General features: G+C 33.8%; 5 protein-coding genes across 7 annotated transcripts; 2 read left to right on the top strand and 3 right to left on the bottom strand.

Annotated features, from left to right (window-relative positions):
• Positions 1–400: 400 nt before the first annotated feature.
• Positions 401–6003, bottom strand: LOC117225950 (putative ATP-dependent RNA helicase DDX5). Of its 2 annotated transcripts, XM_033479816.2 has the most exons (6): positions 5847–6003; positions 4149–5350; positions 3981–4040; positions 1079–1309; positions 824–1003; positions 401–737 (listed from the first exon to the last, which is right to left on the bottom strand). In XM_033479816.2, coding segments are annotated over exons 1-6 (1842 nt in total). In that variant the 5' UTR covers positions 5849–6003; the 3' UTR covers positions 401–570. The 2 variants fall into 2 exon arrangements, with proteins under 2 accessions (XP_033335707.2, XP_033335708.2); XM_033479817.2 differs by lacking the exons at positions 401–737; positions 824–1003; positions 1079–1309 and adding an exon at positions 1675–2309.
• Positions 6004–6457: 454 nt separating this feature from the next.
• On the bottom strand, positions 6458–11354 carry LOC117225946 (uncharacterized). Of its 2 annotated transcripts, XM_033479809.2 has the most exons (7): positions 11050–11348; positions 10251–10508; positions 9946–10183; positions 9527–9807; positions 8971–9464; positions 7548–7790; positions 6458–7466 (listed from the first exon to the last, which is right to left on the bottom strand). In XM_033479809.2, coding segments are annotated over exons 1-7 (1833 nt in total). In that variant the 5' UTR covers positions 11052–11348; the 3' UTR covers positions 6458–7149. The 2 variants fall into 2 exon arrangements, with proteins under 2 accessions (XP_033335700.2, XP_033335701.2); XM_033479810.2 differs by lacking the exons at positions 6458–7466; positions 7548–7790 and adding an exon at positions 8108–8619 and having other exon boundaries at positions 11050–11354.
• A 315-nt stretch (positions 11355–11669) lies between these two features.
• Positions 11670–13760, top strand: LOC117225947 (RNA-binding region-containing protein 3). Its single transcript, XM_033479811.2, has 6 exons — positions 11670–11796; positions 12011–12490; positions 12549–12690; positions 12759–13202; positions 13286–13436; positions 13511–13760. The coding sequence occupies exons 1-6, from the start codon at positions 11776–11778 to the stop codon at positions 13668–13670; spliced, it is 1398 nt and encodes a 465-aa protein (XP_033335702.1). The 5' UTR covers positions 11670–11775; the 3' UTR covers positions 13671–13760.
• Positions 13761–14143: 383 nt separating this feature from the next.
• LOC117225948 (uncharacterized) lies at positions 14144–22834 on the top strand. Its single transcript, XM_033479813.2, has 5 exons — positions 14144–14550; positions 14972–15248; positions 15323–15612; positions 15700–15934; positions 16026–22834. Exons 1-5 carry the CDS (start codon positions 14359–14361, stop codon positions 16085–16087), a joined length of 1056 nt encoding a protein of 351 aa, XP_033335704.1. The 5' UTR covers positions 14144–14358; the 3' UTR covers positions 16088–22834.
• On the bottom strand, positions 22805–25013 carry LOC117225949 (uncharacterized). Its single transcript, XM_033479814.2, has 3 exons — positions 24865–25013; positions 24252–24473; positions 22805–24121 (listed from the first exon to the last, which is right to left on the bottom strand). The coding sequence occupies exons 1-3, from the start codon at positions 25009–25011 to the stop codon at positions 23639–23641; spliced, it is 852 nt and encodes a 283-aa protein (XP_033335705.2). The 5' UTR covers positions 25012–25013; the 3' UTR covers positions 22805–23638.
• Between the last annotated feature and the right edge of the window lie 22 nt (positions 25014–25035).

The raw sequence follows: 25035 nt of genomic DNA, 5'->3' as shown, positions 1-25035 counted from the left end.
ATATTCCTTGCTAGTTAAATTTTAAGAGGATAGCCACGAAATAAGCTACCAAAAGTCATGTACTTATTTTCTTGCAAAAGTTGAATTTCCTTACTTATGGGAAATTATAAATTATAAAAATAAAAAATATTTATTTCAGGAAATAAATACTGCTGCATCTTGCATTTAGATTTCACAAACTTCTTTCTTGTTTCAATGTACATTCAAACTCATAAAGAATAGACTTGTACGTAGTATTGCAAAGAAACTAGTAATCGCAACTGACGTCATAAATCGAAGGTTTTATCAAAGCTTTACCTTCTATTATTACACTTACATTTATTTTTACTTAGAAAAAGAAGAGAATGCTAGGTGTCCTTGACTCGACACAACTGGGACTTCCTAATATGAAACGTCCTGGTTTTCAACAGCGATATTATCGCATTTATTCTAATTTGCTTTGTGTCCAGTTCCAGCAAAAAGCACATTACTCGGAAACTATGTTTCTCGTTCGCGAATAGAATCATTCTCCTTTCTTTTCTTATTTTTACTATATTACATAAAACTCTTTTGAAGTTCATTATTTTGAAGTTAATAACCATTTTGTTGTCTATAGTTGCTTCCACCACCACCACCTCCTCCACTTCCGCCGTATCCACCACTGCCATTTTGATAACTGCTAGATCCACCGCCTGAAACTCCGCCATAACTGTTTTGGGAAAATGGTTTGCTACTATAATTGCCACCTCCCATACCGCCTGAAAAAAAGATAAGTAATATTTAGGGACATTCTAATTTACAAAATTAATCATTTTCATGGAAATGCTATTATGCGAAGTCTTACTGCTAGTATTTCCATTCCATTTTCCTCTATCTCCGCCACTACCGCCGCCACCACTGGAACGATCAAATCTGCCTCCCCTGTCTCCTCCATCACGACCACCACGAGATCCTCGAGGACCACCACCACGGCCTCCAGAACCACGTCCACCGCCACCTCCACTGCGTCCACCATAACGACCTCCTGCGAAGAGAAATATTACAACATATTGAATGAAAAAAGCGTACTTTATTAAATACAATTTATTTAAGGACGTACTTTTATAAATTCCTGGGTTTCTTGAGAGCTCGTAAAGCTTAGGGTTTACGACTTGTTTTGCTTCTTCTAAAACTTGAATTAAGTCACCAGCCTTGTGCGCGTTTCCAGGTGTGAAAAACGCGTACGCGGTTCCCGTACGCTGTGAACGTCCCGTACGGCCGATACGGTGTACATAGTCCTCAGAATTTGACGGGTAGTCCAAATTTATCACAAATTTAACATCTTCCACATCTGTACAATATTAGAAATTATAATCATGGTAATTAAAAACTCTTTGTGTCTTTGTGGTTCAATTAACTTACAAAGCGAAATTGTTAAAGCGTTAGGGATTCTAGCATGTGTAACATAGGTGGAATGAAAAAGCACAGTGCAATTACAATTACAAAAAAATTGGAAGAAAATAACTTTAATGTATTTCACATGTTCACTGAACTTTCGATTCCATCTACAATCTTCACATGAAGTGTACAAATGGATTGACCACAAAGAGCAAGTTTTTATATTATTTACCTGTTATTGCCAAAAGCTGGAAACGTAAATACATTTTTGGAAATGTAGAGGAATCAGAGCTCAGATGGTTCTCATGGAATTCTCGCATTATGCGTTAGCGAGCTGTATATTTACTCATAGTAACTTCACACCCTTCTCTCCCGCACCAAAGTATGGATCTGTGCTGGTCTTTCAAAATTTGGTCCTTGCGCATTGCTTCGATGAGGTTGGAACATTGGACGAGCACCATGTGCACTTTCCGATCAACCCCACATGCATTCCATTGCACGACTAACATCAACATTTGTTTTGCAATGTTGAGAGTTTACAATTTTTATGAAAGTCTAACAATCAATTGGAACGCCTTATGGTAAATATTCGCTAAACGGTCAATGGAGGTGGAAGTGCTTTTTAAAGATTTACTGGAGAATGTAATTTCACAACCACTGCAAAACAATGCGATGCCATCCCTAGCCTTTTAATCTAAGAGAAGCGGTAAAATATCTATCCTGTTCGGTAGTCCTCGTATGCTAGATGCCCTAACACTATGCTTCCATACTTTGGACCGTCGCAGGTACAGAGTGAGAGTGTGTTTTTCAAGTGGCACGGTGGGCCGAGGCACAGCGTTACGTTAGCTTGTTGCACGGGGACAGAGACCAGCAGTCACGCCCCATTCAATTATTTATTCCAAAGCAAGCTCTCCAGAGTTCTTATCATTGATAAAACTCCGTCGCATGTGCCTCTGAAAACACATAGAACAGCACGTTAATACCAGACTGACAAGACTTTTTTCAATCAGAGCAAAATTTAAAAAGGTGAACTTCCTATTATCTTACCTGTTTACCTAATCTAATCATACTGCTGAAATATTTTGACTTACTTTTGGATTTCACAATAATACAAATCTAATCCTAAAATACTAATCTTCTGTAGATGTTGTGACTAGTAATTGCCATTTCAACTATGTAATTTGAACAAGTAACTTTTCAACTTACTATAAGAAACTAAAATTAGTTTACTTCTTGTTTAACTTGTTACGTGTATTATTGATAATAAAATGTGTGTATATAAATATTTATTACTATTAATGAAACAAATAATATCTTGTATTTTTTTCAAAAAATAAAAAATGTCAAGAAAATTAATTGATTTACCAAAGATTAATATTCTAGAATTGATAATCTGATCTTATTGCTAGAGTAGTAATCAACATCTCCTCAATGCACAATTCATAGTTCAAATTAATATTAAATTGGACTATAGTGAAGCTGTATTGCGAAGATATGATAACATTGTACAATAAAGTAAAAGTATGTCAAAATCCACCTAAGCTCTGATGGAACTCAACAAATCACAAAATATCCTTTTAATATTAATAATGCTGAAAAGTTGAGAATAGTAATATTAATTTCTTGATATGCTCTATACAGTACATCATTTAATTCCATAGGTACTGATTTAACGAAAATGAATTAAAATATTATATAGTTTATCATAGTTATTTTAGGATAGTTGAAATTTCATAAGGTATTGAAGATATAAAAAAATTGTTTCTACCATGTATATTGATTGAAAGAAGAATATTATGTAATATATACAGCTGTTCTATATATAGTAAGGAGGAAAATCTTTGTTATCTACAATGCAATAATACAGTGGTATCTCTGTGACCCTAACTAAAAAGTCAGAGATATTGTAAAAATTAATTATTTTATCCCGCTTTCTTAAAAAAAAAACAATAGTTTACATAGTACCTGCTGCGTTTTAAAAATGTTATTGTATAATAAATAAAAAAATATAGCACTCAATTTGAAAAAATTTAATTAATTTCAAGATTTTCCTATTTTTCTACTTTAGAAAATCTGTATATAGCACATAAAGTAAATTTTCTCAAATTGTTCCTCGGCTTGTAAACAAAAAATGGACAATTTGAGAAGAGCCTCGCGGCTCGTTTTTATAGTTGTTGACAATCGGCGACTATAAAAACGAGCCGCGAGACTCGAATAATCGCATCCCCTCTTCCCAAATTGTCCATTTCTGCTTACAAGCTGAGGGTCAATATTGGAAAGAATTTACCATAATATCTAACAAAACAAAATACTTTTGTAAACACAATTTTTTTTATATTTTCAAATCCTTATGAAATAGTTATCAATACTGAAATAACTCGGACATACTATACATTATTTATTGAACATAAATTATTAATTTTGTCAATGAATTGTCCTAAATCCTTTGCCTATTGTTCTTTTTTAATAATTTCCATTCACACCAAAAGAAGACTAATGTCAATCAGTCTGGCACATGCCGTTATCCGTTGCCACATCACTATATTACAACTCTCACAAACGTGAAATAACCATCGCAGCCTGACCCTTACATCATACCCACTCATGTGTAAGTAAATTCTTACCTAATCCTCTTGCTGCAACATCTGTGGCTACTAGTATGGCAGATCTGCTATTCCGGAATTCTGAAATAAATTATCTAGTATTGAGCAGAATATGTTATATATATATATATATATATATATATATATATATATATATATATGTTATATATGTATACTTCAGTTACTTACGATTTAATACATAATCTCTTTCTTGTTGACTCTTATCTCCATGGATGCCAATTGCTTGCCACCCATATCTATTAATTGCACGTGTTATATCATCCACTTTCCTTTTAGTTTCAACAAATATAATTGTTTTGTTTTCTGGCTCATTTGAAATTTCTTCTAATAATTTCATAAGTTTACCCTCCTTTTCAAATTCTTCACATACATCAACAATTTGAAGGATGTTGTGATTAGCTGCCAATTGGAGGGAGCCAATATTAATTTGTATATAATCAGTTAAGAATTCTTCTGCAAGATTTCGAACTTCCTTTGGCCATGTTGCAGACCACATTAAAGTTTGTCGATCAGGTCGGATTTGTTCAACAATTTTTCTAATTTGTGGCTCAAAGCCCATGTCAAGCATCCTATCAGCTTCATCTAGCACTAAGTATGTACATCTACGCAAATTTGTTGTACCACGTTCTAGAAAATCGATAAGACGACCAGGTGTTGCTATACAGATTTCAACACCACGTTCAAGGTCACGAGCTTGAGGACCTTTCGGAGCTCCGCCAAAAATGCAGGTATTTCTTACTTGTGATGAGACTCCAAAATCTGATGCAACTTGCTGAATCTGTTGTGCAAGTTCTCTTGTTGGTGCTAGAATGAGAGCTATAGGCCCATCATTTCGATTTAATCTGGGTTGATGATTTATGTGTACAATAGCTGGTAAAATATATGCCAATGTTTTCCCTGATCCTGTCTGTGCAATTCCAACCATATCACGTCCAGATAAAGCAATGGGCCAACCTTGTGCTTGTATTGCAGTTGGTTCCCCAAATCCTTGTCTACGGATTTCATTTAAGACATAATCTGGGAATCCCCCTTCTTCAAAGAATATGTTTGGTCCTGGTATATTTGTACCCTTTACAGTAATCTCTTTATCTGAACGATAAGCCTCAACAACATGTGGATTTCGGGTTGTAACATTAGGATGAGGTTGATAAAAATCTTTTCTAAACGGCTGTAATGTGGCCATATCCCACCTTGGCTTCCGAAGACGTTCACCAGGTTGCCGATTTTTAAAGTTGTTGCCAAAATTACCACCATCTCTATTTGAACTGCTACCAAATCTACCACCCCCGCCACTTCCATCTCGGCCAAAACGACCTCCTCCACGAGCACCGCCTCCTCTTCTATCACCACGTTCACGATCACGATAAGCCCTGCATAAAGATATTTATACAATTAAAAATTAAATGAATAAACGATTAACAAATTCTATATAATCTGCCAAATAAACGATAGAAAGCTAGCATATTATGTTAATGTAAAATACTATATTTTAAAGTATAATCATTATTTAATGTTAACTAACGTTTAAAATAATTATATATTAAATATTGTGTTCGCATTGTATAAATTAAATATTAAGGATATATGTTAAATATATAGAGACTATTTTTAATATTATATTTATACATATAATAAATTTACAGTCGAAATTTGAAATACACTTTTAAAATGCTTAATAACACCAAATATATTCAATTAATTCCTATGAATTATAAGAATTTCGCATGTAACGGACGTAGAAAATTTCGCTAATATAAAAGCAATATGGAGTAACGCATACTCAATCATAGATACTAAATGTCAATAAGAAATCTACAGAAAACTAACAGTTAAACGCAATATTAATAGAAAATTTGTATAACTTACATTTTTATACGAAATTCACTAGTTCCGCTTGAAAATACGATATATTTTCTAGTAAAATTGAGGCTTTTTAACGTCCAGAATGAATGCAAAGTACGCTACACTCGTCACACGACCCAAAGGGGATCTGTGAAACAAATGTCATGGCGTCGCGATTGTACCAGGAAATAGTTCCCTTCACTATAATTTATATCTTATTCCTTCGTATTTATTATGTTTTTTGTGTTTAACTTATAATATAATAAAATTAAAAAATTATGGATTTTATCTAAATACTAAAATTTGTAAAGAATTATAAATATGTTACCAAACGTACTTGCGTATATTTCCGGAAATAGAGATACATACAGGAGTGGGAGTATATACATACACGGAAATACATAAAGTATTAGAGATACATAAGTATAAAATGAAAAAATTAACTTTTTTGAGCACTCAAGATGTTTATGTAAAATCACGTATTTCTGAAATAGTTTATAGCAATAAAAATTGAACAAACATTTATCTTATCTCTTGATTATTTCAATGCATACAGAAAAAATAAAAATTTGATTATTGAATTGTATTACATTATATATTTGTTGTTGTTAAGACAAGGAAAAAGAAACTACTAATTTCGAAAAAGAAAACAATTTTATTGATATAATTCACAACACAAAAATTTAACAAATACATTTAGTTATATGTTTTAATATCATTTCTATTGCTTATAAAATTTATTTTTTATTATATAGGATATTTATGTACTAAAGTCTTTAATATAAATTAAATTGCACCTGGCTTCTGTATTCAAAACAATGATAATAAAGTCTTTTTGAATTTATACAATAAATGTAACGTTAATAATATTTATACATCTTTTTATCCTTCAAGAATTAAATAATGTTTTCATTCAACAAAGTGAACACTACTTTGAGCAACATATATAAAATAATATTTCATATTTTATAACAAGAATAAATAATTAAAACAATAATAAGTTATGCTATACAAATGGTTTTTGTTAAGTAATTTTAAACATTTTTTTAGCATTTTCTATTTCTTCAATCCTATTTCGCAATCATAATTGCAGTCTCTGTTAAATAATACATGTACATTTAACCAATCTTATTCTGACTGTTATTATTGACTGGTATATTTTTATCACACACATGAAATATGCAACATCTTTTCTTTGGTATCTAGTTCTTCTTTGTGCATTTTTAATTGCTTTATTATATCTTCATTCTAACAAAACTCGAATTAAATATGATACTATTAACACTGTTTAATAAAAATTCATTTGTTTAATACTATTAATACCATTTTAATATGTTACGCCTCTATACTGATAAGTACTTCCATAATTGTCTCCACCTCCATAACTCGGTGCTAAATTATTTTGCCCATATGATCTTTGTGTACTGTATCCATATCCTGAGTTCTGATTAACTGAATTACTTTGCTTCATATTATTATAGCTGCCATAGTCTGAACCAGAATAACTGCTTGAAACAGATTGATAAGTATTTCCACCACGAGCGTTACTACCACCTCTTCCTCTTGAAGGACCTCCTCTTCCTCTGTTATCACTATTTCCTCTTCTACTATTATTTCTATCACTTCCCATAAATCGTTTACCACCTTATACATTAGAAGTACATATATTAAAAAAATTCTTTAAATATAGTGTGTATTAAATGTAGAGGAAACATGAAAACATACTTCTGCTTCCATAATTTCCCGATTTTGCCAATTCTGCCATTTCAGTGAGTCGAGGATTTATGTTTTGTCCTGCTTCCTTTAGTACTTCTATTAAATCTCCAGCATGTTTCATATTATGGCTTGTGAAGAATGCATAAGCAGTTCCAGTCTGCCTTCTTCGACCAGTACGACCAATTCTGTGTATGTAATCTTCTGACGATGATGGATAATCAAAATTTATTACATATTTGACATCATCCACATCTATGACAAAATGTTTGTATTTATAAGGGCAATTATATGTATTTGACTATTGTTAATGCATTTGTTTTTCTCAGCGAACTCATAGAATGATCTTCAAACTTGGGAATAAATTTTGAATACATTGGATGTTTACATTATATAAAGTACTGAATAGCTTACACAGTTTGTAATGGTTCAGGATGGAACCCTTAGATTTTTACTTAAAAAATAATATTGATTTGTAAATCAGGTTTGAAAACCACCCACCTTTCGTTTAGAATTTCCATTGTAAAATCAGCAAGAACAGCCCCATTTACTTTAAAAGTAGGGCTATTCGGTTGTTTTCATATGAAAATGTATTGATGGCCTAGAGATTAGACAGACACAGCGGTAGTGTCTGGTTTGGGATAAAGGCAGCATTTTAGGGTTTAAGCCTGAATGCATTAATCTTGTTAAGTATCGAACAACAATTTCAATAATTTTAGAGGCACTGAAAAATACTTTGAATTTTAATTAAAATAAATAATTAAATTAATCTATCAAGGGGGTTGAAAGTTTAACATATAGGACACAACATTATAAGAATACCTCTTAAATAATAATGAAATATGCAATTTTTCTAGCGTGAACTTTTCTAGAAAATAACTGTCATCACAAATTTTTAAAGTTTTGCATCTAGATATTATTTGTAATACCAATAATACATTTAGAAACATATTTTTTAAGAAATAGATTTGTATTACAGTTTGAATGAAATAATGAATAAAATACAAGCAAAGAAAAATATAACATTCACTGTGTCTGCCCAATACCGGCAGTACACCGCATTCACTTAGGATACTCTGTGCCTCTGAAAAAGAAAAGCAGACAGTCTTACTGGTAGCTGGTGTGCATTTTTATAGAACCCTTTTTATAAATCTGATTATTATAATTCATTATTGTTACTTACATATTTAGTTAATAATACAAAAATACAAACCTGTTACAGTATGTATTATAAAGAAATATAGAAAATAGGTCGAAAAATCTAGTCTAATATTTTCAGGGCTCTACTACACATTTCCAATGTATCGCACACTGCTACATACACTGCTGTCCACTGGTCTTACTAATAACGCATCACTGGCTAATCCGATAAGTGTTGCCAATTCCCAGATTCATTTGATATTGAAATATTATACATAAAAAAATGAATACCTACCTAAACCTCTAGCAGCTACATCTGTTGCAACTAAAATGGGAGCTCTTCCACTTTTAAATTCTTGTAATACATGATCCCTTTCTTGTTGATTTTTATCACCATGGATACTTAAAGCTTGCCATCCATCCCGTCTGATATTCCTTGTAATATCATCTACTTTTCGTTTTGTTTCAACAAAAATGATTGTCTTGTTTTCCTTTTCATTTCCAATTTCTTGAAGCAATCTATACAGTTTCAAGTCTTTTTCAAACTCTTGACAAACATCAATTATTTGAATAATGTTATGATTGGCAGACAAGGTCAAAGAACCAATATTAAGATGTGTGTAATCAGTCAAAAAGTCTTCTGCTAAAGCCCGAACCTCTTTGGGCCATGTGGCTGACCACATTAAAACTTGTCTATCAGGTCGTATTTGTTCAATTATTTTTTTAATTTGTGGTTCAAAACCCATATCCAACATTCTATCAGCTTCATCTAGTACTAAGTATGTACATCTGAAAAATATATATATTCAATGTCATAAATATAGAATAATTTAGATTAAAAGCTATAATACCTGCGTAAATTTGTTGTTCCTCTTTCCAAAAAATCAATGAGTCTGCCTGGTGTAGCAATGCATATTTCAACACCCCGTTCTAAGTCATGAGCCTGCGGTCCCTTAGGTGCACCACCAAAGATACAAGTGTTTCTTACACCTGCTGACTCACCAAAAGAATTAGCTACTTCCTGAATTTGTTGTGCTAATTCTCTTGTGGGGGCTAAGATCAAAGCAATTGGACCATCACCAGCACTAAGTCGTGGTTGATGTATAATGTGCACAATTGCTGGTAATATATACTAAAATAAAAATATATCTTAATATTTTTCATTTTAACATATAGATGTATTATATATTGTATCAAGATTTGGAGATATTATTCTACATATACTAGATAATATTTAATATTTAATATTTAATTGGGAAAACTGGCTCACTCCAAGAGTTTTTCCAGAACCAGTTTGAGCAATAGCAACTAGATCTTTTCCACTAAGTGCAATAGGCCATCCTTGTGCTTGAATTGGCGTAGGCTGAGAGTAACCCTGTTTATGTATTACGTCTAATACATAAGGTGGAAAATTTCCTTCTTCAAAATACTGAATGGGATTAGGAACATCATCACCTTTCACAGTTATTTCAGCATTTTCACGAAATTTACTTACTTCTTCTTTGGATCTGATAGAAGACATGTTAGTAGAATTTCATTTTCTCTTTTAGAATACGCAACTTCAAGAATTTTTACCTATTTCTAACTGAAGGATGTTCAACATAGAAATCTTTACGCAAGGGTTCTAAAGACCTTATGTCCCAAGTGATTTTTCTAAGTGCTCCTCCAGGCTGTTTGCCTTTTATTCCACCACGAATACTATTATTAATTCCTCTACCACGTCCACCAAATCTATTCATGTTATTTCCACGAATGTTATCACCACCTCCTCTACTATTTCCACGGCCACTGATACCACGACGTCCTCTACCTTGTTCTCTGTCTCGATTAAACCTAAACACATTATATGTCACAGCATATATCTAATTATACACTATATATTAGATGTAATATGTACACATGTATAAATTAAAACAAATAAAAAATTTCTGATTATGAATTTTATAGTTGTAGTGAATATGCAGAACCTCTTAATAATACGTCAAATTATTCACTTAAAAAATGAATAAAATGTATTCAAATACAAGAGAAATGAACAGTTGAGGGAGAAATCTGTGTTTAATACAATTTCACATAGGTATTTGCATTTCTATTATAATTTCATTTAACAGCCTTTAATTTATCGTGAACATTGAATAAAATACATAAACATATATCTATGTGTGTTAGAAATGATCACTATCTTTTTTTTTTTATTACAAATTTCGATTATTGATTGTTGATACCATTGCCTCCTATACGATTCGGCGCTGCATGGCAAGTTGAATAAACTAGGTATTTCAGAGGAAACTTTTTACATTGGACAATATATACGAAAAATTGAACTTAAGCTACTATTTTGTGATGTTAAATTAAATTGTCATGCCATACTTACATTTAGAAATCGAAATATCCTCGAACACAATGAGCAACAGATTATTCCCTCTTGCGGTCAGTTCGACGAAGGCCAATCGATAATTTAGAAGAAGCAAATAATAGAATAATCACTTATCCTACTGTGTCACTGTATTCCATGTAATAAAATATTTTAAATCAACAAGTCTAGAAAAATTAAATAAATTAAATACTGCAACTAAAATACAGTGGCCGTATCTTTAAACTTGCCGGTAAATCCGACAGATCAAATTGACAAGTGAACTTCCGAAAGTAGTTCCGTGTAAACTGTTTCCATGACAGCATCGGCGTAGTAATACATAAGTAACGAAGAAAGTGCATGGAATAGACAGTTTTAGATAGAGTGGAAGTGTCCTTTCAAAAAAAAGAAACATCAATAAATTTCGTCCAAAAAAAGATATATTTTTTCTAAAATAATTATGCATATTATAACTTAATCTGAAAATTTTATGATTAACTTGTTATTCGATTTGTAATACGTAATTAATATTCATGAGAAAACTATACATTAATTACAACACTTACATTAGATTTCAAACAACTTCAAAGCTGCATTCAAGGTCACGCAATTTAGGAACACAAACTTCAACATTTTGGACGGCGATTTCGCCTCTAGTCAAACGTTTATGTTTGTGGTATAATCACAAAGCCAACAAAGATTGTTGACGTTTAATAATGTTGGAATTACTGCGAGAATAATCTTAGAATGACAACTAAAATGGCACATGTAATTTCTTGTTTTTCTGTATTCATAGTTAAGAAATTATAATAAGGAATAAGAAATTTCTTATGTTTTATTGTAAATTATATTTTAGACTACTAACCTCTGATGATTTATATTGTATTTAATATAGTGTTGTATTTGTTTATCAATGTTAAAAAGAAGTTTAGGAATTTAAAAATTACATATCTCACATTTCTGGCATTTTATTTTATTTTAGATATCTGATACTCTTAGGATTCTTCACTTACCACAAGAACTTTCTGATGACCGACGAAATGAATTATTTAAGAAATATGGTGCTATTAAAACGCGTACATTAAGGCCTTCCAAGAAGTATACTGTAACATTTGCAAAGTTTTCATCTCAACAAGCAGCTACAGAAGCATTATTACGTTTGCATCAATTAAATGTCAAAGGACAGTATTTAACAGTTGAATATGCGAAAAAGTCTATACCAATCGAAAGTATAGAAAATGAAATTCCAAATGATACGATTACGAAAGAGGAAAACAAAAAAGATTTATCAAACAAATCTAGTTTTCAAGCTTTTGTACAAAAATTGAATAATTGGACGATGAATCATGTTTTCACGCAACCACCTCCACCAAACGTATATTATAAGTATACAGCACCAACAAGAAATACATTAATAAGGATAGCTATACAATTGTTAAAAGAACCAGCTTTTTACACACAGGTAAGTTAAATAAATTAAGGTCAAATGTAACAAATTTTTAAAAGAATGTTTTTCATAGGTTTTACATTTAATGAACAGAATGAATTTGCCACCCCCTTTCGAGGAACTGGAGGCAGAGTTTCCATCACTGAAAGAAGCTTATAACATGAAAAAATATAAGGACATCTTTAGCAGTGACACTTTGTTCGACAAGGAAAATGGTACCAAAATTTATTTCATTTTTTTACAATTTGATTATAACATTCACTGTTTATGTTTATTGAAATAGGTTCTGACAATGATGAGGAAGAAGAATCTGAAATAGAATCAAATGAAGAAGATAATGCAATGCCACCTTTGGAAATCGTCCCTGTAAAGAGGAAACATGCGCAGAGTACAAAACGTCTAAAAATTCCAAAATTTGTTAACCCAGCTAAACAAATTCAAGCTGCAAGTTCTACACAAAAGATTGTCAAACCAGAAGATATGTTCGAACCAGTACAGCGTGCAGAGACAAAAAATCTTAAAATTGAGTTAAAGACAGTAGATACGTTTTTGGATACTTTAAGTAAAGAAGATAATACTACTACTGAAATTGGTACAGACAGTGGTTTCGGTTTAATGTTTCCATCCTCCAAAAATCCAGATACTGTCGAAAATGAAAACATGGAAGATATTCAACAAGATGTAATTACGTCCAAACAGTTGACAGATAATAAAATTTCAGCTAATGGTAAAAATATATTTCTTCCAGCAATTATACCGCATTTTATTGTAAAAAATATATGTAAAATATGTTTGTTTTTTATATTACAGATCAAAGATTGCTTCCAGTTTTTAAAAACTATCATCCCGGAAAACCATCAAACCGTTTATATATAAAGAACCTTGCGAAACATGTTGAAGAAAAGGATCTTCATTTTATCTATAAAAAATTTGTGGTACCTGATTTAAAAGCAGAATTTCAGTAAGAATTGTTGTTATAGATTAATATGTTATAATTGCATGAATTTCACTATCTAATACAATCTATCATTTTAGATACGATATTCGACTTATGCAAGAAGGAAGAATGAAAGGACAAGCATTTATCACATTACAAAATATAGAACAAGCACAATTAGCTCTTGATCAAACGAACGGATACATTTTAAAAGATAAACCAATGGTTGTGCAATTCGCTAAAGCAGTAAAAAGCTAGCCAAAATAACATAACAATCATTTATTCTTTTATTTATAAAACTCACCACTCGAACAATAATAATTTTAATAAACCGTCACATTTTCTTAATTTTTTATAAAAACTTTATTTATACATCCTGTATTCAATACAGTAGAATAAAAGAATGTTCGCTCAAAACATAACATAGATCTTAAAATTGGCGCGGACACAATATAAATAATATTCCGAGTAATATTCAGTTCATGAATCATTTTTTACTATATTACATTTAAAATATTGCCGCGTTTTTCAACGTCTCTCATTTTTTCCATGAAGTCTTTGTCTTTCATTCAGTGGTCCAGAGGGAAATGCATAGATGAAAATATGAATTTAAAAAACCGAGGCTACACCTGTGTGTATGTGTGCACGTACTTCGTGGCAAAATGCATAAAATGGAATCTCGCTTGATTCATTTAGTGGCATGTCATAGCCGCGTCAGCGGAGATCAGCGCCCGCCTGGCAGCCAGTAATTCCTGGACCTCCCGCTAGAGCGCAATGTTTTGAGTTCCAAAGATCTGTAACAAATCCTTACCTTACCGTATGCGTTGTGCGTCCGGTTCTCCGATCATCGTCGAGTTGTAACCGTATGTGCTGTCGCCGTCACTCTATTGCCGTCCCTCATTTCCGTCGTCGGTCTCACACACGTTAACACGTCCCTCGCATTGCCATGGACGTCAACCTGCTGCTATTCCAGCACTGGCAATATGCGTTACCTATGGGTGTTGTGCTCGTAGGCGCGATCCTCGTTTTCGTCTTCGGTTTCAAAAAGGCTGAACAACCACCTTTTGCACAACTCTCGGTGGGTTCCGACGTGGACCGGAAATTTGCCAACAAGAAACGCAGCAAGATCAAAGAAAAGGTTAGCACAACGCACGAAGCGAGCAGTTTGAACAGTAATGCTTTTTTTCCCAATTAACTAACAATGTAAATGCGACAGTTGTACACCCATCGTCTACCCTCCATATGGTTACTTATTCGTGCCGAGCGATGGACACGCACACGTTGTTGGTAATCAGCTGGTTTCCTTAGACGAAGAGCAGAACCTACCCTTGATGTATAAAACATGTGTGAATTAATCGTGTGCGAACCGTTTAAACCGAATATATTTCTTTCTGCTACGCTTTCCTGTGAATTTTTGTGTTTCTTTTACCGCGACATGTTTTGATACGGATGTTTAAGGTCCCGTACATCTGATTATAATGTTGACTTTGTGTGCCCACTTGGGTTATGAAACATAAGTATTAGCGGAAAAGTGTTAAATTCAATTATGTTTATTTCAGAGGTCTGCTAATGGCCAGGTATCGACGGAAAAAGCAAGTCCTGTTAAAAAATCTGTACCAACAAAATCGGAAAACACAAAGAAATCTACTTCTAAAGTTGATGATATTGATGGAAAGTTGAAAGAACAGAAACAGGATGATAATAAAACTACATTGAACAAGAAGGACAAGGATCAAATTGTAGCAAAGGCTGGAAAAGAAAACAAGGCTGAACAAGCAAAGAATAAGAAGAACTTGAAGAACTTGTTTCTAGAGAAACCAGTGGACTTTGATGAAGGTAATGTTTCATTAAATTTGGTTTTTAATTGTTTTAGTATTACAAAGTGAAGTTATTCTATATTCAATACATAGGAGATTGGGAGCAGGCTTATTCAAGGAAGGATAAAAAAAATAAGAAGAAAGAAGAAGAATCACCCTCAAAGAAAAATAAGAAAAATGCAAAGAAGGCTGCTGATTTGATTAATGAAGTGGTAGCTAAACAAAAAGAACCTGAAAAAATTGAAATTAAAGACAAAGTTGCCAAAGAAACTGAAAATAATGAATTGAAAGAAAAGGAGAAGAAAGATGTAGTTCTTATTCCTATCTCCAATGAAGAAATAGCAAAGGAGGCTGAAGATCAAAAGAAGGAGGAACAGCCTAAGGTATTTTATATATTATTTGTATATATTACTATATTGTGTATATATATATTGTATTATTATAATAATTTATTTCAATCTCTGTTTAAGATTGAAAAGGTAGAAAAAGAAGAGAAAAAAAATGGGAAACCCAAGAAAGGTAAAAAAGTTTCCGAAAGTGAAATTGCACCTGTAGCTATTCCAAAGGTAGACGATAAACTTCAGGAGCAAAAGACACAGAAGAATGAAGAAAATACAGAAAAAGTTTCCGACGATGTTGAACAAAAAAGTCCTAATGTTACGGAAACACAGGAGAAAAGTGGTCCTGTATTTGACGAGCTAGGAGGTAATTTCTTCTCTGTAATGTAGAAATTATGGTTGTCTGAATTTTTAGATAAACACCTATAAGTGTTTTTTTCTTTTTGTATGTGTTTCAGATATCTGGACAGAAGCTAAACCGCAAAAGAAAAGTAAAAAGAAAGCTCGTAAAGATAACTGAGAGTATTTAAATGTAATGAAAATTATATTCCTTGTGAAGAGGAATAATGTGAGAGTCCTGCTTAGTCCAAACGACATTTGTCATTTCGGACTTATCAGGTGCGTTTTAAGTGACTTACGAATCAACCACCTGACCAAATTGTTCCTTTCCCTTGTACATAACGCCAATGGGACTAGGTTGTTTGATGGATTATGTTTGATAGACTTCATGACTGTAGGTGCATAAGTGAATGTATGAAGAAAAAATCTTTATGTATTATTGATTTTTTCAACATACCACAATGGTTTGCTTTAACAAAAGCAATGCATTTAACGAAAGAGGCATAAGTCATAATTTTCTCTATAAAATAATTATTGTACACATGTTACTCTTTCAAAAATCTCCATATGTCCATATTTGACGGATTAGTATTCTATGATTTACAGCTATATCTATATTACATATTTATAAGGTCTTCATATTAATCTTACATTATTAACGAGATGGTACTTATGTCTTTTACGTTTTATCCAGAAATCTTAAACAGAGTGATTTTGTTAGGCTAGTTATGATTTTCTATCCTAACGAATAGCACATTCTTTTTATCGTATTCGTTATATACATACACATATATGTATATGTTATATGTATATAACGGATGGTTGAAAGCTAAAACTTAGAAAGTATGAGATATATCCCAAAATAGTAAAATGCAGGACAATCTCTACATGAGGAAAAGTTTGCATTACTGATGTACATGTCTTTTTCAAAGTATAAAGAAAGATATTTTCTTATATCTGATAGTGAGTAATTTACTTCAGCATATAGATCCGAAATGATATGCTTTGTAACTATGAACCATAGGTAATATTTTATTATGGTAAGTACATCAGTAATGAATTTTAAGGGTCGATATAATGTATTTATAAGAATATGCAAATCTGACAGAATTTGTGCCAAGTTGTGAAACAAAATAAAACAAGGTGCGACGAAAGTCATTAATTATACACATAATACAAATAATTTATATTTAATCCAAAGAATATGTTAATATAATTTACAAAATACTAGAGCTTTTAATTTCTTGTATATATGAAATGCTGAAAAAGAAAATGTTATAAATAATCAATTATGCACAGAGTGCTCTTGTACCGAATCAATTATTCATTTACAGTGTACCACAGGTAATGATGAATTGTGAATTGACTTTCGAAGTACCTAGTTATATACAGGGTGAAGCACTTGAAATTACCAGCTTAGTTCTTATCAATATTATTTTTTAACTGAAATGTGATAGATAAAACTTATATTTTTCGAAGAAGTACAAATATGTTGTTAAGCGCTGGAATTTGAAAGATATCTATGTTTTTATTTTCGTCGTTTAATCACATGTTTAAGGACGAAAGCGCGTTTTTGAAGATTAAAAATTTGTCATTCCACAAATAATGAGTTTTGCCTACATAAAATATATTTTAAGAGACCTACTAATACAGTGTGAAACAATTGATATCGATTTCACAAATCAAGACTGAAGGAAGGGGCGATAATATTTCAAGGGTGATTAAAAGGGCTCAGAGATAAAACAAGAAATGGCCTATGGACCGTTTTACGGTAATGTCGCCTTAGAGTTGTGAAATATTTTTACCTGTTTATGCTACAGTAATACTTCTTCCAATATTCTTAACCTAATCCAGTGACTTAGTCTAATATTTGTCAATGTTCGCCAACAGTCCACAGAGTACATAATATACTTTTATCTTTGCAAATGTGTTTTTATAATTTACAGAACTCGTTTACGTATTTACCTTTTTAGCGCCTTTACTTTTACACGACAGGAAACATTCAAACGTTTTTTCAAGCTTAATAACGTTGCGATATTTTAACGAAAATGATCTTTTGCTAAAAAAAGTTTCTCCTTGCTCTTCCTTTTTGTTATCTGAATTTCTTCGAAATATATGGCGTTTCTTCCATATACTTACAATTAATCATACAGTTTGGAATTCGTAATTTGATTATAGCTCATAGAAAGGAGTGGACATTAGTCTGTGATCATCTATTGTCATATAAGAATTTTATATTAAACTTATAAAGACGAAATTAATGATTTCTGTAGTAGAAATTTTTATATCCTGTGTTTTGTTTTCTAAAATATCCCGTGTCACTTGAAATTATTAATTAAACCTGGAAATTATCTCAAGCGTGTATTTTGAAAGTTCATCAAAGATTCACTATGGGCAGGTATTTTCGAAAGATTTCAGTCTCTTCCACATTTTATTTTGTTATCGAGCTGAAACATTAGGATCGTTCACTTTCGATTGTAATTACATAAACATTCATTTATAATGTATAATACTAATTTTTTAACGGTAATATTAGTACGAATTAAAGTAATAATTTCAAGAGCTTTATTCTGCGAATTAGAAAAAACGCTGAGCCTTGTCAGTGTTAACGATCGATTTGTAAGAATGATTTCAATGATGCTTAAAAGTACTTGGAAGCGAAATATGGGCCACAGACCATGAACATGATTCTGCTATTCATCGATTATTTGTAAAAATAAAAACGATCCGAACCGATCGTTCACATCTTGCGCCATGCATATAGCGTAGTAAAAAGTTGAAAGCTGTCTCTCAAATGTAATAACGTGTATATTGTAACAATTACATACGGAGAGAGATACGAGAGTTGTAACTTTTCCGACAGTATTTGTCTCAAAGGATGAATTAGATTTCGAAGATTCTGGCGATGCCGTTCAAAATTGAACGTCGTGTCCCGAGCCTCTGGTTTCTAAAAGAAAAAAAAAAGGACATAGATTAGAGCAGAGAGAAAAGCAGAAGAAATCTATATGAAAAATGACGATAGCTCGTAGTTGCGTTTATTGCGCGTACCATGTGTCGTTGTAACAGTTGATATAGAAAATTTGCTACAGTTGTTCTTTCGGGACGATTCTATTTAAGTAGCGTTACATGTTAGCACGTAAAAAATTATAGTACGTATATTTAACGAAGGAAAAAGAGAGGGACGGATTGCACGTTGGGTATACGGCGAATGGAGTATTGTGATAAGTAAACTAATATCTGTATCCGAGGATTACGTAAACCATTTAAAATAGTATTGTTAAATGATGCTAACATTTATATATAGCTTATACCGATAACGAAACTGGGATGAAACGATGTCTGTTTAACATAGCTATTAAAATATTTTGTATTTTCATCCTGCATCTATTTTTCACAATTGTTCGCTTACGGTATTCGCGGCATACCAATGCCAAGAGCGTTGCTCGTTCTCTCATATATTTTTTAAACGCATCTGGCTTAGAAAACGTCGGCATTCGGGTGGCTATTTCTTTACACAAGTGCGAATTTCAAACGAGCTTCGATCCTATAAATAGTGCGAAACGCGACGGACCGTTGTTACGCGAAGTTAAACGAAGCACAGTTTTCCTCGCATTAAATGTGTGTCCCATTCTCGTGCCAAAAGCGTCTATGTCTTGCTGTCTGGTTGCCGATAAACCTCGTACAATAATTATTTTCGCCGCGGAACAATCGCGAGCTTTCATCTTTCGGATATTTATAATCGCATCGTGTACAACGTTTGTTTAGCTGCGTGACTTTTTATAGCGGAGGTGCAGTGTCCTCGTAGTTTCTATAGCTTGCGACAGTATTCCTTCTCTGTAGATGCTATGTAGAAAATCTATAGACTTTATGTTGCTTGAATCTAAGAGGGAGAGAGAGAGAAGGGAGCAATGAACAAAACGCTGCGAACGTTTTATTGACCGTTCGCTTTTCTTCTGCCCCTTCTCGCTCTGTCTTCGCCATTTTCTCATCATCGTTACACGCGAAACGTATTAATATCTCCTATGAAAATCGAAAGAAAGTTGATCCTTAGTAACAAACAAGGAAAAATATCGTAAACTTTCAAAGTACCCAACTGGAAGTTTGGTGCTTCATGTAGAAACGAAGAAGACGGTTGTAAAGTGGGAATGCCGAATTGTCTGATTTCAATTGGTCTGTAAATTTGTGTTGCGAAACAGTTCGTTTGAAAATCTTCGCTTGCGTTGAAAGCACCGTTCGCTTTGCGAAGAATGCTTTTGCTTGTGAACACTATGTTTCGATGACGCGTTCCACAATGTCTCGTGATATTTCCTTTTTCTTGTACAGACATCGTGTAAGATGGTAATATCCCATCGCAGAGACAAGATACAGCGAACTGTCCAAGTTTTTCAGATTTTCGGAGGAATTTTGGTGTTCGTTGTATTTCGTCTGTTCTAAGTTAACGCTGTTTATAGCTTGGATCCCCGGTGCGAGCCTAAGTGGTACAATATACGGTAAAGGGAACTTCTCGAGTTCCGAAGCTTGCGATCTACAGCTTGCGTTAGACCGTACTGACTTAAATGATAGGCGCTAAGCGAATCGGATGACACAACTGTAACTTTGTGTTCTCCACGTGCATACGACAGTCTTAGTTAATTTTCGGGAGTGGTCGGTGTCTGGGTCCGTTTGGAGACCTGCGAGTGTTTTCTATAAAATCAAATTCTTCAATCGAGAATTCCTTCAAACAGACTCGGGCATTTCCCCGCGAGGGGTTAACGATCATGGTCCCTGCATTCACTCGAATGCAGAACAATAGGTAAACTAATATCGAATTGTTTGAGTTTAAGTTGCGTGTTGAGCCGAACTGTGTAAAATAGAATATCTAGAAGCGTGCAGTTTGGTTGATTCGAGCTGCAGAAAGACGCAACGGATAAGAATATTTTCTTTACATGACCTTTTTGTCTGGATTCGTGTGTTACGTAGTGCACGCGCATGTGTGTGTGTGTCTTTTTTTTGCCGAAAAAATATTAAGTAAACTTTCACGAAGGTATCGTCTAATCGGTCAAAACAAAACCACACCACGAAGGCAAATGAATGTCGTCATGACTGCTTATGACGAAGAGATAGTAAAATGATTTGCGAATCGAAGCAACGTTTACGGCGTTAAATTGCTACATGATAATATTCTTTTTTTATCAATGTTTCTTGGCATCTCTTGGCGATTTCTTAGTGTTACGATTGAACGTTAGTTAATTGTAACAAATGTTTCTATAGATTGGAGGATTCTTGGGGTACTTAAATTTAATAATCTGGACTAACCGAGCAGCTGCTGAATAATGCGATCTAAGTGTATTTAATGTTATCATATTTTTGTATGTAATATTCTTCTAACTCGCGTAACGATAGATGTATAAAAGGAAAGTTATTCCCGATCGTACGCTCGGGAATTTTGGAGGTTTTCGAGGATGCGTTTATCGTAACGATATTATATTTTGAATAAAATTTTTATCCGATTAATTTATTGCCTAACGTGTAACCAAACATTCGTGCGAATTACTGTGGAACCGTCGTGAAATTCTAAAGTCGAATCAAAATTTAATTAGCTGTCCAAGGTCGTTCTTCTGGCTCGGAATGTTGTCAAATATTTGTTCGCTTTTTCTGTTCGAACACAAATTGTACTACGATGAAGGCCACGAAACAGTTGGACAACCATATTGTCGCCTCTAAATTATTGTAAAAATTACTTTAGAAAAATTTGTAAGATTTCTAAGGGACCTCAAAACATTGCGGTGAGTTTTTCTTGGTGCTCCACGACAACCGATAAAAAGAAAAAACTCCATTGCACTGATTAAAGTCGAAAGAATCTATTGTCGCTATTATATGTATATACAATATATGTATATTATATATGTATGTGTTAACCAGCAATGTCCTAACTAAATATGTGTCTGCAATTTCATTGTGTACCGTGGTGGTAGTAAGTCGAGCATAAAACAGGAGAATTCGTGAATAATATTGAATTTATCGATAAAATAAGGATATTTCGATATGGCGATCAGTGTCCAATAATATGATAAACAACAATGTTTTTTTTGAAGTTACGTTCTCGCCGTACCATGATTTCTTTTCGCGACTCGTATCCTTGGAGCGAGACAAATATTTTCATCGGTGTGTCGCCGAGGGACAAAATCGCGACACCGATTTAGATTTTAGAGGCCTAACGCATGCAATACTATCGAAACAATAATAGTCGCGACATTCTGGGACTCTGGTTGAAATATCGTAATCAGAACGGAACAAAGTACAGAATCAAGAAATCCCCAACGTTGTTCCGTGAAGCGAGAACATCATGGTTCTGTGCGATCTTAGTTTATTCGTTTGGAAATGCTGTAGCTATTGCAACGATATGTGTGGAGCGTATCGTACTAATTAGCGTTAATGTTGCGGTATCCTGTATAAAACATGTTTGTGTAAAATGCGTGTATCTCGGTCAGCTCTAATCCTAGCGCTACGATACGATTTAATGTTAACATTAAGAAGCGTCGGGAGTGTGAGAGAGAGAGAGAGAGAGAGAAAAAAAAACAAGAGAAAAGCGAAATTAATATAAGGGCAATTTTCTTCTGAGGTTCGTGGGATGTATGCTATATTATAATCGAAGAGAGAAATATTCTGTTTATGCAGGTCGCGTACGACACATGACAAACATTTCATATTTATTTTTCGAGTGAACCGAAACGTGATTAGAAGCTGCACAAGAAAATCAAAGTTCGACGGTCGATTAACAAATGGCGTTTAACAGCAGAACGTTTCTCCTTTCGCGAACGTATTTACGTTGCCGACCGTTTTAGCAAATGAACACAAAATAAGTGGGTTGGATCACAAGGTAAACGGAGAGTGAGAGTGAGAGAAAGCAAGACACAGGTAAATGAATAAAAATTATATTTTTCCAGCATTCAGTTGCAAAAACCATTCAATGTGCCCGCCCATTATTGTCGTTACATTGTTTTTGTACACACTGAATTGTCACTGCTGATTCTCGAACTATTGTACAAAGAGAGCTATGGCTTACATTCTCCGTGCTAACGATTTTCAAAGTAGAATATGTTGTTTCAAGGGACCACGAATATAGACAAATAAAACATTCACAACTCCGGTTTCTTCATTTTACTTTATCATCGATATATTGCTCCTTCATCGTTTTTTTGTTTGTTTTTGTCTCACGCCAGAGGAATCAATTATATGCAATTTTGATTTCGCTACGAATCTCAACAGGTATTAATAAGAATCCTTTCGAATACCGTTCATTATTCGCTACAGGAACTGCGGCAAAATTCATAGTACGCATTTTTATTGAAATCAACGTTTAATCTTGTATATATTTTTGTTCATGAATCGAACATACAGGAATTCAAATGTAATTCTCAGACACGTTGGATAAACATTTCAAGATCTTCCTCGAAAGAATTCAATGTATGTAGAAACGATTTGTGAACTTCAACATTTACTTCGGAAAGTCTTAGCGACGCGTAACATTACTTGACGTGTTCCGTACATATTTATTTTACACATACATACATGCGATTACCATAATTTATTCGTAGAATTCTATCGATCTGACTACTTAAGTATTCGTTACCAGGTTCCATAAATTCGTGTTGATGTTACAAAAAATGTAATCTAACCGTTCGCATTCTGTGATAAATATCGCATTCGTTTCTACGATAAATATTATACATTATCCAACGGTATGCTACCATTACTTCCGCAGTCCTTTTTTAGTATACTTACTACACTTTCTTTTAAACGGTTTAATCGTCTTCGATTCGCGCGCGTTTCTGTCTAGTTGATCGGTGCTGCTTCTCCTATCTAATTCGTTACTTAAAGATTTCTTTCCTTTGCTTCGAACCAGCAGCCTGGCGGTCTTCCTAGACGTTCTGCCTTTGCTCTTGGCTCGTTTCTTCTTCTTGCGCTTCTTCTTGCGATCCATGTTAGCTATTATCGCCTCGGTGTCGGCGGACACTTTCACTTTCGGCTGCTGGATCGTGACGGTGACTCTTATGAACGAGTCGTAAAGGACATCTCCGCAGAACTCGCCGAAGCAAAATTCCTCTCCGCATTCCGTGCAAATTTTTACGCTGCTCTCTATTATGCCAGCGCGATTCTTGCTTCGCCTAATGGGACTCGTCGTCGATCGCCGCTCTCTGGCGATCGTCTTTGCTTCCAGTTTACCCATTTCCACCTGGGGAACAGAAGAACGCGAATAAACTTGACAGAATAACTTTCCATCTGTTGATAGTACTACAAGATATTTTTCTGTTGAAAAATTTGTAATAGCGTCTCGAAATTCATAAGCAGAATAATGCGAATACCAATCTTGAGAACATCTCTTCGTCCTGACGTTGCTTCGGCCTGAGGGGCGTCAACATCCTCCAGTCAATGGCAACCTGCTGTAATTCTCCAAGATTCAAACCTCTCATATCCGGCGGTATTGGATTTCCATAGTTCCACTCTTTTCCGAATGCTTTTATCTCTTTCTTAGTCGGTCTCCAGGAAAAATCTTTGTCGCGCACCTTCGCGTCATCTTTCTTCACCTGTGTTCACAATTTTTAAATTCTACAGAACGGCGTATATTTGAAAAGTAATCTTGTACGGGGTGTAAGTGTATACAGTTCTATTACATTTGTTTAAGATCACTTCGAAGACATTTCAACAAACTACAAGGCGTTGAAAAACTCTCGTTACACCGGACCGGGGGTGATTCCTGATGTAATTTGAAGTAACTTTATCCTGGAGGCGCGCGGAGAACATTTTCGCCAAGAAAAAAGTTATTTCGAATTACCTTCCAGGATTACCTCAGTATGTGACAAACAAAGAGACAAGCCTTGTTTCAGGGATCAGGAGAAGAATGCAGAAGTTGAGCAATTTAATTCACAATTGAACTGATGTTAATTTCGTGTCATGTTAACTTCGAATCATTCGGACCTTTTCCGGCTTGATTTTGAACTCGGGACAGTTCTCAAGCAGTCGCCGGAACTCCTCTGGAGACTGACAGGTTGCTTTACTTAGGTCAGGCAATAAATTTGCGTCCTTCTTATCCTCCTTTAGGAGATCCTCGAGCTCAAACGCCATTATTTACATCTGCAATCCAAGAAA

This window comes from Megalopta genalis, chromosome 11 (assembly GCF_051020955.1).
Source record: "Megalopta genalis isolate 19385.01 chromosome 11, iyMegGena1_principal, whole genome shotgun sequence".
In the NCBI taxonomy this organism is placed as follows: Eukaryota; Metazoa; Arthropoda; class Insecta; order Hymenoptera; family Halictidae; genus Megalopta; species Megalopta genalis.
This window is presented reverse-complemented; position numbering and strand designations above follow the sequence as displayed.